This window comes from Didymosphaeria variabile, assembly GCF_027946475.1.
Source record: "Didymosphaeria variabile strain IMI 356815 chromosome Unknown scaffold_1, whole genome shotgun sequence".
Lineage (NCBI taxonomy): Eukaryota > Fungi > Ascomycota > Dothideomycetes > Pleosporales > Didymosphaeriaceae > Didymosphaeria > Didymosphaeria variabile.
The window spans coordinates 3,245,575-3,258,892 of NW_026611620.1; the positions used below are offsets into that span (position 1 = coordinate 3,245,575).

Here is a 13,318-nt window from a genome sequence, read left to right on the forward strand (position 1 = left end):
AGTTGAACGCCACTGACAGCATAGAGAATTAGACTTTGATATGCAATCGCACAAGTCGCAAGATAGCGGGTTCGAATTGTCCCAATCTGCAGCATAAATTAGAAGCGAAGGCGTTGAATGACTTGGCGCGGCATGAGCGATTAGGCAATGATCCGCATTCTCAGTATGGAAATAGTAGGACGAGATTTTCTCCGGCCAGGGACAACGCGCAGGAGCAATCAAGCTTAACAAAGGCGAGAGTGTGGTAACGAAACCTCGAAGTTGCTCGTGGCCAGTCGGAAGACCTTGCGCGGCTTGGCTGTTGGTGATGGATGTCGGTTAAATTTGCGGTCGTTCTAAAAGATTCCCATGTCGTTCCAGGTGGGTGTCCAGGGCACCGATGCTCAAAGAGCCGCACCTAGTCGGTCGCAATCTATCGCCTCGCTAGCCTCATCCAACACTTTCAGAACACCGAACAGACCGGATGTCCTCCCCTACGAATGGTTCTCGCTGGTAATGAGCCTCGCGGATGCGCTCAATGTGAACAAGCGAAGTAGGACATCAGAATCTGTGCAAATTCCCGTTGTCAGCGATCCCACCAAGGACGTGTACCTACAGTAGCACCAGACCGCTTCACACACCGCGAACTTGCCGGTACGAGCCGTTGCTGAGAGGGTGAGTGACTGGGGTAAACATCAACAAGGGTCCAACGACAGAGTTATGTGTATGTTTCTGCCCATCCAATGATACCCGTTTGACGTGCTTCCGTGGACTTGTTGAGAGATAGCTCAAATGCACGAGAGCAAGCCAACGTCACCTCGGAGATTTTCAGAAGACGAATCTAGTCGAATCTCAACTCGTTGTTCTGTCCGCGACTCCTGGTCAAGATTTGCGCTTGTCGATAACGATATCTTCTGATAGGATTTTCTCGAGATGCAGAGACCGTCCGGGCGCACAAGATGCACGAAGGGCCACTAACGGTGGGAAACACAATCGCATAGCGGACCACATGCGCGTTTGAGTAAAGTTTTCAACGGGGGAAAGAACCCGGTCCAGAAGATAACGGAAATGTTGCTGAGAGGGGATAACGCTCGCGAAGAATATCAGAAGGTGACAAGTTACAGCGGTACGCGACTGCAAGCGCCTCGGAGGCCTTCGCAGTAACACGTGCACCCATCCCAGAACTTTGTATTCCCAACAGCTACATAGAGCTCACGAGGCTCACTCGCCTGTCGTACCCGGTTCGTACGACAGTGAGCATTTGCCTACCGCCGATCGCGCTTTGTTTCAATCGGGGTATTGCTTCGGTCATATCCTATAGACGATTAGCTGTGAAAGAGTGGCGTCAAAGTCCAACCAAAAATTGATCGTGTCTTTAGTGTTGGGGTGGAGAAAATGCCAACGTCGCGCGACTGGAGGTTGTTTTGTTGTCATTGTATTGCCACACGAGTGCCGGGATCTAGAAGTGTGGAGGAAATCCAATCGAAACTTCGGCAGAGATGCCGTTTTAATTACCGGGCTGTATATCATGTCGTGCCAAACTGCTAGCCAAGAAGATACGTCTTTCCGTGGTATATAGATGTACAACCCGGTTTGGTAGGCACACAATACCAATTAATGCCCAAGAAGGGTCTGCATCGATCCATATGCGCAAGGGAGGGCTATGGCAAGGAAGTAATCGGAGGTTGTAGCCCATGCCCAGACTGTTGTCAACCCGAACAAAAATGATCCAGGCTGTTACAATTGTAGGCTCTAGAGTTCAGAGCATACCACAACGCCATCGAGCTTTGTGGGTCGAGCAGGCCCATCGACCATCTCCACAGTGAGACAGTGTTGCACCCAAAGAATTGCTATGGGGCCTGCTACGGCTCGAGCGCGAGCCAATGGTGGTTTTTGCTATAGGCATATACTACATCATGCGGACTCCGTGTATAGCCTTCGCCCTTCTCTTCGCATACAAGGCGTGCAATGGTCGTACGTATGCCTGACGAGGCTGCGAGGTTCGGGGTGGGCAAGGCAGATGCTACCATCGAGCTCGTCCGTGCCAAAGAGGGTCATGTAGCGAAGGGGGACTGGTTCCTGGGACGTTCCAAGGTTCTAGCACTGGCATGCGTTACTTCCTGTAGACGAGACATGTCAGGCGACCGGCGGGAGGGTGCCATGGTGGTGCCAGATGAGATGTGATCGACCTCAGCTACGCGACTGCTGGCGACGGGCACGAACTTGCTGACTAAGTACCTCTCTGCACGTGACCCCATGTAAGAACCTGCACCTACCTAGGTAGCCATCCACATCAATCGAACGGCATCAACTCCGAGTCATTTTCCTTTCGACTCTGCACATGTAGAATCGGGATGCACTTGCACACACTCAAGCACTGCGGAATTGCCGTTCGTCCTCGCTCCGGCTTTGTTCATAGCAAACAGCTCCGTTAAGTCCACTCGGGTGTCACAAGTGCTGACAATAGCTCGCGTTGTTTCAAAGACCGACAAATCGAAATCATTTGAGCCGTACTGGACATGGAGTATCGAACAACGCGTATTGGTGCCGCAATGCCGTCGTACAACGCTGTCGGACAACGGCGTCACCAGCCAGAGGCAGGATGCATCACGTTGTAGGAACCTCAGTCGTACATGCCCAGCATTTGTGGCTTTGGCTGCGAACGACGTCAATGTATTATACATGGCGGAGTTTGGCGACCGCTCGCTTTACGAACGGGCCTAACTCCTTGCGTCGTTTCCAACACCGGCGACAATGCGTTGCAGGAGCAACTACTCGCTGTATATAAACGTACTTACCTCTCCGTGAAAGCTATTCGCAATTGACCACTATCCATCTAAACTCCTACATCGCTCTAAACACCACAATGGCAGCACGCAAGCAGGTTATTCTCATCACGGGTTAGCAAGCTTGCAGACCAAAAGCGTCGGGGACTAACACACGGCAGGTGCCAATTCAGGAGTCGGGCTCGGTGAGCAACCTCTGAAAGAGACAATTTCTGGCCCACCTGCTGATCGTGCATCGATATTCAGACACAGCGTATTACCTCGCAAAGACCGCCAGCAACCATGTCGTCATGGGAGTGCGGAACCTAGAGAAAGGGCAGAAAGCATTGGATGAAGTCAACGCCCGCAAGCCCCAGGGCACACTGAGCCTCCTTGCCCTCGACGTGTCGAACGACGACAGCATTCACGCCGCAGCCAAGAAGCTGGAAGCCGACTACGGCCGCCTTGATGTCCTCATCAACAATGCCGGCAACCAAGTACAGCCTCGATTCCCAACGCGCGAGCAGCTCCGTGAAAGTTTTGAAACGAATGTTTATGGCCCGGTGATAGTGACGCAGACCTTGCTTCCCCTCATCACGGCTTCTCATGGCAAGAAGATCATCAACGTATCCTCGGAGCTGGGAAGCATTACTGGCGGCTCAAATCCCAGCCACCATGCCTATCGCAATCCATTCACGGCTTATCGAATGAGTAAGGCAGCCCTCAACATGCTCAGCGCAACCACATACGCCCACCTCAAGGACCAAGGCGTCAAGGTTTGGAGCTTCTGTCCAGGGTTCGTCGTCACCAACCTCGCAGACCAAAGGGACAGGAGGGCTGCTATGGGCGCTGAGAGTTCGGAAACGAGTGCGCAGGCAATCTTGGACATAGTGGAAGGCAAGAGGGATGCAGAGGCGGGCACATTCATTGGTCGATATGGTCGCCAGATTCCCTGGTGATGGGTAGGGGGGTTGCATAAGCAAAAAGACACAGCTAACAAGTACGATTAACAAAACTAACAATGCTTATCTTACTGAAGCTTGCATCAGTGATCTTTGGTTCCTGAGTGTGCAGGCCTTTCGTAAACCACGCAGGCCAATCGCACTAAGGCACTAGCGCTACCATGTGTGCGCTCCCAGATAATGGGACATTTCCATCTGTTCCTATCCCACCCCGGCTTCCTCGGAGCTTTCCCAAACCAAACCCCTTCCTACGCCACTTCACGAGGACATTGAGGCAAGCGGGATACATTTTGGAAGGTCGATCGTATGCAGCCAATAAGCACCTGTCGCCTATGCATGTGCTATGATCACCGCTGGGATATTTGAATGACTTCATTTCATGCACAAGCGGGACGGAGCTGCGAGCAATGTCGCGAGGCATATATAGAGCCCGTTCAGTGCTCGTGAGGTTCGGCATCATTGCGATCAGCACTTCGATCTTGTATTTAACCGTCAGCATTCGAGGACAAGACACCATGCTGAGCAAGCTAGTACGTTCTTCGTGTCAATGCACAATATCGAATGTGTATGCTAACATCTTCAGGTACCCGCGAGCCTTGCGCTCCTTGCACGTACGTATTACATATGGTGAGGTTGAGTACAAATTGAGGACCATGCAGATGGCACTGCAGCCCCGTACAACACCAACTCCAGCCTCCGCATGAACCAAATCCAAGTCATCGGAACCCACAACTCATACCACCGCGAAATATCCCTCGCCGAGCGCGAAATCTTCGAGAAATACGTTCCTTCTCCCGAAAGCTACTATTACTCGCATTCGTCCTTGCCCAATCAACTCACGCACCAGGCCATCAGATCACTCGAGCTCGATCTGCACTCTGATGAGAAGGGCGGCCTCTACTACCCGCCACTCATCTGGACGCTTTCCAACTTGACGAATGCTACGACTCCCTTTGATGGTAGCGTCCTCTTGAAACCTGGAATCAAGGTGTTCCACGTCACCGACTTCGACCCGAATGCCGTGTGCCACACCTTTGTGGATTGCTTGACCCAACTCAAGGAATGGTCCGACCACAACACGAAACATGTGCCCATCATCATCGACCTAGAACTCAAGACCGAGGCCCCAGCCTGTGACGCAGGAGGCGTATGCCCCGGGGAAGCTACTAATTGGACGCTCCCGCGCCTCCTCAACGTCGACGCAGAAATTATGTCCGTGCTACCACGCAAACAGCTCATCGTCCCAGATGACATCCGCGTCGGCAACCTGAGCCTCGAAGAGAGTGTCTTGCAGCACGGATGGCCGTTCCTGGACGATGTCCGCGGTCGCTTCATGTTCTTCTTCGACAACGACCCGTCCTCCGATCCTAACAGTCCTGCTAAGCTGTACACCGCAGACGGCCACGAGTCGCTGCAGAACCGTACCGTGTTCACTAATGGCAAGTCTCCCAGGTACAATGTGAATTTGTGTTTCCCGCCAAACGAGCGAAGGACCATCTTCATCTCCTTATGATATAAGAGAAGAATCTTCCCTTTGCTTAGCCGAGACACGAAGCAATGTACCATTCCCACTTCTATGAGACATACACTGACTTTGTACCTTCGGGTTTGGTAGGCGTGGAAGGCGAGTCGGCTGCTGCTTTCATCAAGCACAACAACCCTGTCGGCAACAACACAGCTGACATCCAGCGACAAATCAAAAAGGGATACATCGTGCGAACTCGCGCAGATGAACCAATTACCACGGTTCTGAGTAAGAACACTACGATGAGGGATAGTGCGTTCGAAAGCGGAGCGCAGATTGTGAGTACCGACTTTCCGGTCTACGGCATGGCGGCAAGGTGGGACTTCGACTACGTCGCGAACTTAGATGGAAGGGTGGCTAGATGCAATCCCATAGTCGCGCCGGAAGGCTGCGTAGATTCGGATCTAGAGTAATACCGTGAAAAGTGTGAAATACGATTGTCATACAACCTGTAAGATCACAAACATTGTTGCATATTCTGTCGCAATTGCTCACTACATTTGAGACAGGAGACTTGGGCTGGGATTAGGCACAATGGTTGCTGGCAGTGCAAACAGTGCCAGAGAAAGCGCCTTAGCCCTAAATTGGCATCATTGGTCTCCTCCTACATCTAAGTTGATCGAAAATGTTGTCAAAGCCGGTAGCATAGAAAGGCAAGCGCAAAGCTGATCCAGCTGTGCGTACGCCTTCGTCATATCGGATTTGATGACATGCATCTGCCCCTTACGTGGCATCAAGAGGATACATTTGACATCATTGTCGCTAGATCTCTTGTTAAATGAGCATGACCATTAACTAGCTTCCTGGTGTCTACTGCATCGTACCACTGAACATCATTCCGTTTATGATCATGCTGTACCATTGCATTCCTTCTCACATCGCGCTTCAAACAAATGCCCGTCAAATGCAGCATACTTGCTTCGAATTTCATCTCCATCTCCATCCTTGTCTTGCTGCTTCTCTTCTTCATCTTCATACACCGTATAGTGGAATGCGCTTATACCGTAAGACACTTAAATATTCTTCCATATGGAAACAAGACCATATAGAGTTGCAGTGGTGGGCTCAAGGGTACTATAATGGAAGAGAGCGCAGTGTAGATACGTTACCTCACTGTGAGCCTACACCTGCTGTAACGCGTGGCGGCACAGCGAAGAGAGGAGGTTGAGAATGGAGGGGAGCAACTACCCCTGACACTGCAAATACGAGCATCAATGTGCTCCCACAGATACCCACACAGTCTTCATCCGCATGTTCGGAGACGCAAAAACAAAGATAAAAGCAAAAGGCTTGTAGACCAGTGCTAGGTTATACCCTGAGTGAAAACAGACACTACATCGGATTAAAGCTAGAGTGACCAAGAGAGGATGATTTGGGAAGTATGGAGGGATGGGGGTATCTAAGGGGAGCGGGAGGGGGCGGTAGGTAGAAGTGGCAGTGAAAGTGTGTGAGAAGTCTGGTGGAAGGGGTTCTGTAAGGGAAATAGTGCGGAGCTGAACGTAGTAGACGATATCAAAGCGGCCTATTTCTGCGTTTTCCACTTTCGTGCGGAATGTACAAAACCTATGGTCGGAAGGATTGGCTGAAGTGACCAAGGCCACCACCTCATGTTCTGGTTGCTGCCTTCCACACGTCGACGATACGCCTCTTTTGCGAGTTTTTGGAATTCCTTAGCTCGTGTCTAATTTCCTACGCTTTGAAGGTCACAAAAAAGCCTGTGTGCTTTGTTTCAAAGCGCTCCGGGTCGAGATGTACAATTTTTCGGAGATTACCGTAGAGCACACACCAGTTACCATACGCTGTTGATTGTGTAGAACCGCCCTCATACTACCGATCATACCAAATACGCCTATTCGCGACTCTCTTACCGCAGTGGTAAGCAATTGTCTTCTTCTGTTCAGATACTGACCCCACACTCTCCTTCAATGCACCTCATGCAAGTCGCTTCCATACTTCTCTCCTAAGGACATGTCGGCGCTCCACAAGGGACCGTGCGCACATTCTGCGGCTGAAACTCCTTTACACTAGTAGCGACATCGACGTCCACGGGTGTCGAGCTCATCCAATTGTTCCTGTACAAGACACTCAGCTTCTAGTTCAAGTGCACAAGGTAGCAAAACAATCATTCTGTAATTTCCCAGGAAATACTTACCCATCACACTCCCAAAAGTGGATCACTTGGTACTTCCCCGATGGCTCCGGGCCCCGCAAATCGACTTCGACATTCCCTCGTCCAGTCGAGCACGCAATCTCATTCGGGAAGTTGCCGTTGGAGTCAGAAGAGGCATCACATACTGAGCCGGAGATGGCGGCGTCAGAAATGACGGAGGGGTCGGGGAATGTGGAGCGGAAGACGAAGTGAACGGACCAGTCCGGTGGGGTTGAGTCGAGGGTGAAGGAGGAGATGGTGTAGTTGGTGGGGTTGCAGCTGGCGGCATGGCGGGCTGCGTTAGCGGTAGGCGCGGCAAAGGCGGTGGATGCAGCGAGGAGGAGGGTTGTGAGTATTGGATGAATCATCTTGGTTGAATGATACGGGTAGTAGGATCGAAGGTCGTTGGAGGATGGTTTGGAGGATGTGGATGTGATTGGGCGGTGCAGTTGTGTGCAGGAAGGCTGTACTGGCAGCATACTTAGACTCTTATATGATGATAAACGGCGCATGCATCTCTACTATGGTACTGAGTAGATCATGCGGGCCGTGCGTGAAGGAAGCTGCGACGGTCGCAAACGCCACAACCGTGCATGCGGCTCAGCCGCAGCCGCTCCCGCCAATATTGGTACTGTGACTCAGGGGACCGTATCATGTCCTTTTTCACTTGCCTCCGTTTACCAACCTTTCGACTTCGCAGGTGTTGAGGCAGCTAGTCGAATGTCAAGGATGGGCCTATGCGTCGTCATTGGTCCTCAGGTGGTAAGCTGACTGTAATTGGTGGCCACTGGTATCGTTCAACTGGGTAAAAGGCCTGAAACAAGGACGCCAATAGTACAAACAGATGCGGCTGTGAATTTCATGCACAATGTCGTCGCGCCAAGGGTTGAATAAAGTATAAGTGTTCGCATTGCGCTGATCGAAGCCGACCGTGTGTAACAACGTGGACTAAAGTTAGGCGGACCATCAGCAGCAATATTGGATATTCCTAATTCGATTGTTGGCCTCACTGAATCGTTTGTGTCGTTCTCGCCACGTTCAGACATACGTCCTGAGCTGAAGGGTCTATGAGTCGCGTTGTCATGGGGTGTTCAATATGGTGTCAAACGTTCCCCATGCAAGCTTTGTGGAAAGACTGTCTCATTACGCCGCTTGTTGCGTCCGTCTAATAATAGGCCTTTGCAATGCGAAAGTGGCGCGGTCAGAAAGCAGTAGCTTCTCAGGCATTGATACTTTGAGAGTGCCATTTCGCTAGCTCCGGGGACGCTTTTTCGTGATTAGGCAAGCATAGCACTCGTGGCACGTTACACCGTTGCAACGCGGGAGCAGGATCGCATGTGAGTACTCCTGTGTGTATTGCTATCCCTCGTTGAGTCGCACTAGCAACCCTTCTCTTCGTCATCGTCATCATCAAACTGTATGATGTTCCTCCGCTTGCAGGGTTGCTTCTCCTTGTCCTCGATCATCTTCTTGTAAACCCGCAGTTGCCTCGCATCGTCAGGTTCGTGCGTTCACGTTGCCTCGCCTCCTCCAAGGCTTCTCCTGCTTTCTTTAGCCAATGTTCTGTGGACGAAGAATTCTCATGCGGCTCGTCTAAATCGTCAGTACTGCTGATGATAATCCAGGCCTTCATGCGGTAATATGACGAGAGGTTCTCGGTATTAAGGATTAAAGCATCTCGCCGGTGACGATGCGGGTGACGCCATTACTATAGCACGCCTGAGGCCGTTAACTTTTGCCCACAGCAACATGAACCTAGCAAGTGGCTCACTTTTTGGAAGGAGTCTCAGATCTGTTGGATGCCTTTCAAAGAGTCGACTTCAGATCAAATGGTGTTGCCTTGGAAGATTGGGCCTGACCAGCACGCGTAGCGTCTCGCGATTCTGCCATTGGCTTTTTGAAATCGACCAAATAAGTTTTGGTGTGATCCGATATTTCGTAGAGAGCAGAGGTATTGTGCGTAGATCCTCGTGAGCAGACTCTAGATTGGATGCGACGACAAGCTCCAGGTTGTGTCTTCGTGACTAAATCAGCATACCGTTGGTGAGACGTTGCACTGTTGCAACAACCCAACCCGATCATGGTACACCACCCCCACTTTTGCCGAGTTACCAAACAGAAACAGGACCACTGCGGATTACAAACACACCGTACGCTTGCCGGACGTGTACAAATAGGTCTCCAGGACTACCTCTCAACTTCAAGCGTTCGCCTGCGCTTCCATCTTCAATCTGCGTTCGTTCCTCCATTTTGGGCCCCATTTCATCAGTACCCATAGGATAGGACTGAAAAATGCAATGACTCCGGCAACGAACGTGAAGCACCATCCTCTGCCCATGGCATCGATCATCAAGGTAATAACAGCCGTACCTCCTGCACCCATGAGACATCTCACAAGATTGTTAGCCGCGGTGGCAGTGGCAGGACTCAGCGGGTAGTAATCAACGAGCATGACGCTCATACAGTTGAAGGCGCCCGTAAGACAGAGACCAAGGAAGAAGTGCAAGACCAGAGGCGCCGCCAGCGAAGGCTCGACGTGGAGAACCCAGCCGTAGCAGAGAGTAACAAGTATTCCTACCACAAGCATAGGGATAGCGATGTAAAGTCGAGCTTGCTCCAATGGAAAGTCCTTCAGGTCGTCTCCTCGTTTTTTGTCAATGCGGAAGCCGCCCTTTTTTGCAAGGCGGCGATAGTTCCAGTCCATCAATTTTCCGGCTGTCATTGGAGCGATCATGGCACCAACGCCGAAAGGGATGAATGATAGGCCGATCTGCAGGTCGTTGAACCCGTAGATTTCCTCAAAAAGGTATGGAGCAGAAGATATGACGGTGTAGAATGCCGTGTATACAAGGCTGTTGTAGAATAACAGCAATCCTGCGTCTTTTTGCGCGATGACCTTCAACGTTCCAAGCGGGTTTGGAATACGAAGTTTTCGCTTGCGGGCCAGGGCTTGCTGCTCCTCTCGTGATACTGCTCTGGTGAGCTCGTTGGTTCGATGCGCTTTAGAATATTTGCGGACTTTGAGATAGCTGAGCAGAGACATGTTGAAACTCTGAGGTGGTATGCTTCCGTTTCCGACAACGTTGCGACCCGTCTCGGGAAAGATCAGGATGAGCGGTACCATATAGACGCCAGCCATGATGACAAGGAACCAGAAGATAGCTCGCCAGCCTAAAAACTCTGAAAGCAGACCTCCTATGATGGGAGCAATGGCTGGAGCAACCATTGGGCCACTCGTTACGTAGCCCATCCATGTGCCGCGCTCAGAGCTTGTAGCTACATCGGCAACAACGCCATTTCCCAGGGCGATAGTGGCGCTGCTGCCAGAGCTCTGGAGGCATCGAAGAACGAACAAGGCTCCATAAGAATTTTGAAGGGCAAGACCAATATTAGCGCCAATGTAAATGATAAAGCCAATAATGTAAGCCGGTCTTCGTCCACTGCTAACAGTTAGCATGGTCCATATAATGTTAATTGTGAACATACGCCATATCAGCAAAATCTCCGAAGATGGTCGGAGCCAATCCTTGAAAGATCAAGTACGACGTAAGAGTCAGGTTCATGAGTGTGCTTGATACATTGTACTCAACAGCCAGCTGTGTCAGAGCAGGAAAGTAGATGTTTGCACTTAGAGGCGAGAAGAAGCCTCCCCACGCAGCAAGAACTGCGGTTATTAGTATAAACTCGTCATCGTCGATACAGAGCTCGGGCATGTCAACTCACACACGATCAAGTACTTTTGCTTTTTGCTGAACACAGAGTAGGGTGGTGAGTTGGTAGACACAGTAGCGATGGCCTCCAAATCGTGATTTTCGTGTTGGCCTTCATGGATTGACGAAGTTGCGGATGATACTATTGCAGAGTTTCCATGGTGCTCCTCCTTTTCTTCACTCCTCATAGTACCTTCCTCCATACTTTCGGTCTTCTCCGTCGCGATCACGTCATCGTACTCTTCTTTGACCTCGTTGGCGCTCTTGGATATACCCCTTGGTGGTGTGTCGGGGCATGGCATAATCACACGCGAAGTAGGAGGAAATAAGGTCGTAGCACATTCAGGCACGGGCTGCCGGTCGACATCTTAACGGAGAACGACGCCGCAACTATACGTGCAGGTTGCCGATTCGTGATGTACAACCTTGCCTTTGCGTACGCGATTTTTGCAATTTGGGCGAGATCGGCCGAGGAGTGTGAGGTCAGACGGCTACGATTGGCTGGAAACGAGCTGCTATCGCACGGGTTTCGCACTCAATTGTCTACTATTCCCGCCGGCTTCTGGCGATAGCAACGGGCGAGACGTTCTGCGGTTATGTGTGGGGCGTCGTGGTTCTCCGCACAGGAGCGATAATTCCGAGGGACGCCGCGCATGAGCGCGAGTTTGGGGATCCTACAGTGCACCATAGCGAGCTTGACTAGGTCTCATAGATCGTGTCTATTTCGAAGAACAAGAGCCTCATATGCTCATGGTAAGGCCAGGAGTTTGACGGAGCAGTAGGAAGAGGGGAGGGAAAGATGGGGTGGAGAGGCACGAGCGCCATGCAATGACTCGATTGATACTCGATCACTGGTGGAGCAAGCGACGTACTGACTCATTACTCAAATCTTCGTCACCGAAACCAACATCTCCACCGGCAAGCTGCAGCACACCACCATGGATCTAACACCCATATTCAACCAGGTACTCGCTGCGCACGACTCGCGGCCAGTCGAGCCCTATGTGTTTCGCAAAGAGAACCTGGATGAATTCCTCAAGGAGGCATATCGCATTGTATGCCACGTTGCCCACTTGCGCTCCCCGCAATGCAGCTAACTAGTACAGCGAGCGCACATTGCACAACTACATAGCCATCTGACATCGATACGGCAGAGTTACCTCTCGACTACGCATGCTCCACGCCGGAAACAAATTGCGCGCCCGAATGGAGCCTCCACAGACAAGGACGCGAAGTATCTCACAGACGCTGAACGAAACGAAATCGATGCCTCGGCAAAGGAGCTATTGCGCGAACTGAGCCATGCGATCACGAAATTGTCCCAAACCGAGCAGATACGACAAGAGGCAGAGACCCATATAGCTTACAAAAAGCGTGCAAGGCGGGGCTTAGGGGCTTTGGGACGATGGGCCGCAGGCGGGGCAATAACGGCGAAGAGCCCTGAGGAGGAACTTGAGGAGGCCAAGTCGAACACAGTCAAGGCGCATCGAGAAAGCATAATATGGTACCTGCAGCGCGCTCTCGAGGAATGTGGCCGCTTCCAGAGGTCTATGATGGAGATACGGATCACGCGCGAGGTCGAGAAGAGCAAAAGCGTGCTGTACAAAGCTAGAGGGACTATGCCTGCACTGGACGACTATTCTGGTAGGCATGTGAACCACAGTGCAACAATCGACCACCGCGGGAAGTCTACGCAGCTCCCCGACGAAAGTTCGGCATCAGTGGAGCAGCATCTCGACGCTGAGCAGCTTCAGCTCTTTGCGCAGGAAAATCAGGATATGCTGAAGTATTACGAAGACACTCTGGATCAAGTCCGGTGAGTTTATACACATATATTGGTCTTCATAGCCTAACAGCACCAGCACTGCGGAGAAGTCGCTCCTGGAGATTTCCGAGTTGCAAACAACGCTCGCGGCCAACCTCAACATCCAAGCGGAGCATATAGACCAGCTCGTGGCTGACTCGCAGCTAACCACCGAGAATGTGGGCAGCGGAAACAAGCAGTTGAAAAAGGCGACGGAGCGACGGAGCACAGCGCAGTTGGTGTTTTGGTCCACGTGCGCATTCTGCACGACGCTGATACTGGTGGATCTCTTCGTATAGCGCTGAGAGTACGCATGAAGGGCAGGTGCACAGCCTGGATCGCTGGAGACACATGGTGGGAATGCTCTCCGGCAACGCGACATGCACTTATGTGAATATACATACATGACTGTTACCTTGTGAGC

General features: G+C 51.5%; 4 protein-coding genes across 4 annotated transcripts; 3 read left to right on the forward strand and 1 right to left on the reverse strand.

Annotated features, from left to right (window-relative positions):
• Positions 1-3,055: 3,055 nt before the first annotated feature.
• On the forward strand, positions 3,056-3,703 carry N0V89_001031 (uncharacterized protein; the record flags this gene model as incomplete). The annotated part of the gene is made up of 1 exon (XM_056209848.1): positions 3,056-3,703. One exon carries the CDS (start codon positions 3,056-3,058, stop codon positions 3,701-3,703), a length of 648 nt encoding a protein of 215 aa, XP_056076670.1.
• Positions 3,704-4,221: 518 nt separating this feature from the next.
• Positions 4,222-5,219, forward strand: N0V89_001032 (uncharacterized protein; the record flags this gene model as incomplete). Its single annotated transcript, XM_056209849.1, has 3 exons — positions 4,222-4,236; positions 4,290-4,317; positions 4,366-5,219. The coding sequence occupies 3 exons, from the start codon at positions 4,222-4,224 to the stop codon at positions 5,217-5,219; spliced, it is 897 nt and encodes a 298-aa protein (XP_056076671.1).
• A 4,361-nt stretch (positions 5,220-9,580) lies between these two features.
• N0V89_001033 (uncharacterized protein) lies at positions 9,581-11,392 on the reverse strand (the record flags this gene model as incomplete). Its single annotated transcript, XM_056209850.1, has 3 exons — positions 9,581-10,820; positions 10,867-11,044; positions 11,104-11,392. 3 exons carry the CDS (start codon positions 11,390-11,392, stop codon positions 9,581-9,583), a joined length of 1,707 nt encoding a protein of 568 aa, XP_056076672.1.
• A 636-nt stretch (positions 11,393-12,028) lies between these two features.
• On the forward strand, positions 12,029-13,193 carry N0V89_001034 (uncharacterized protein; the record flags this gene model as incomplete). Its single annotated transcript, XM_056209851.1, has 3 exons — positions 12,029-12,145; positions 12,197-12,906; positions 12,953-13,193. The coding sequence occupies 3 exons, from the start codon at positions 12,029-12,031 to the stop codon at positions 13,191-13,193; spliced, it is 1,068 nt and encodes a 355-aa protein (XP_056076673.1).
• Positions 13,194-13,318: the final 125 nt, after the last annotated feature.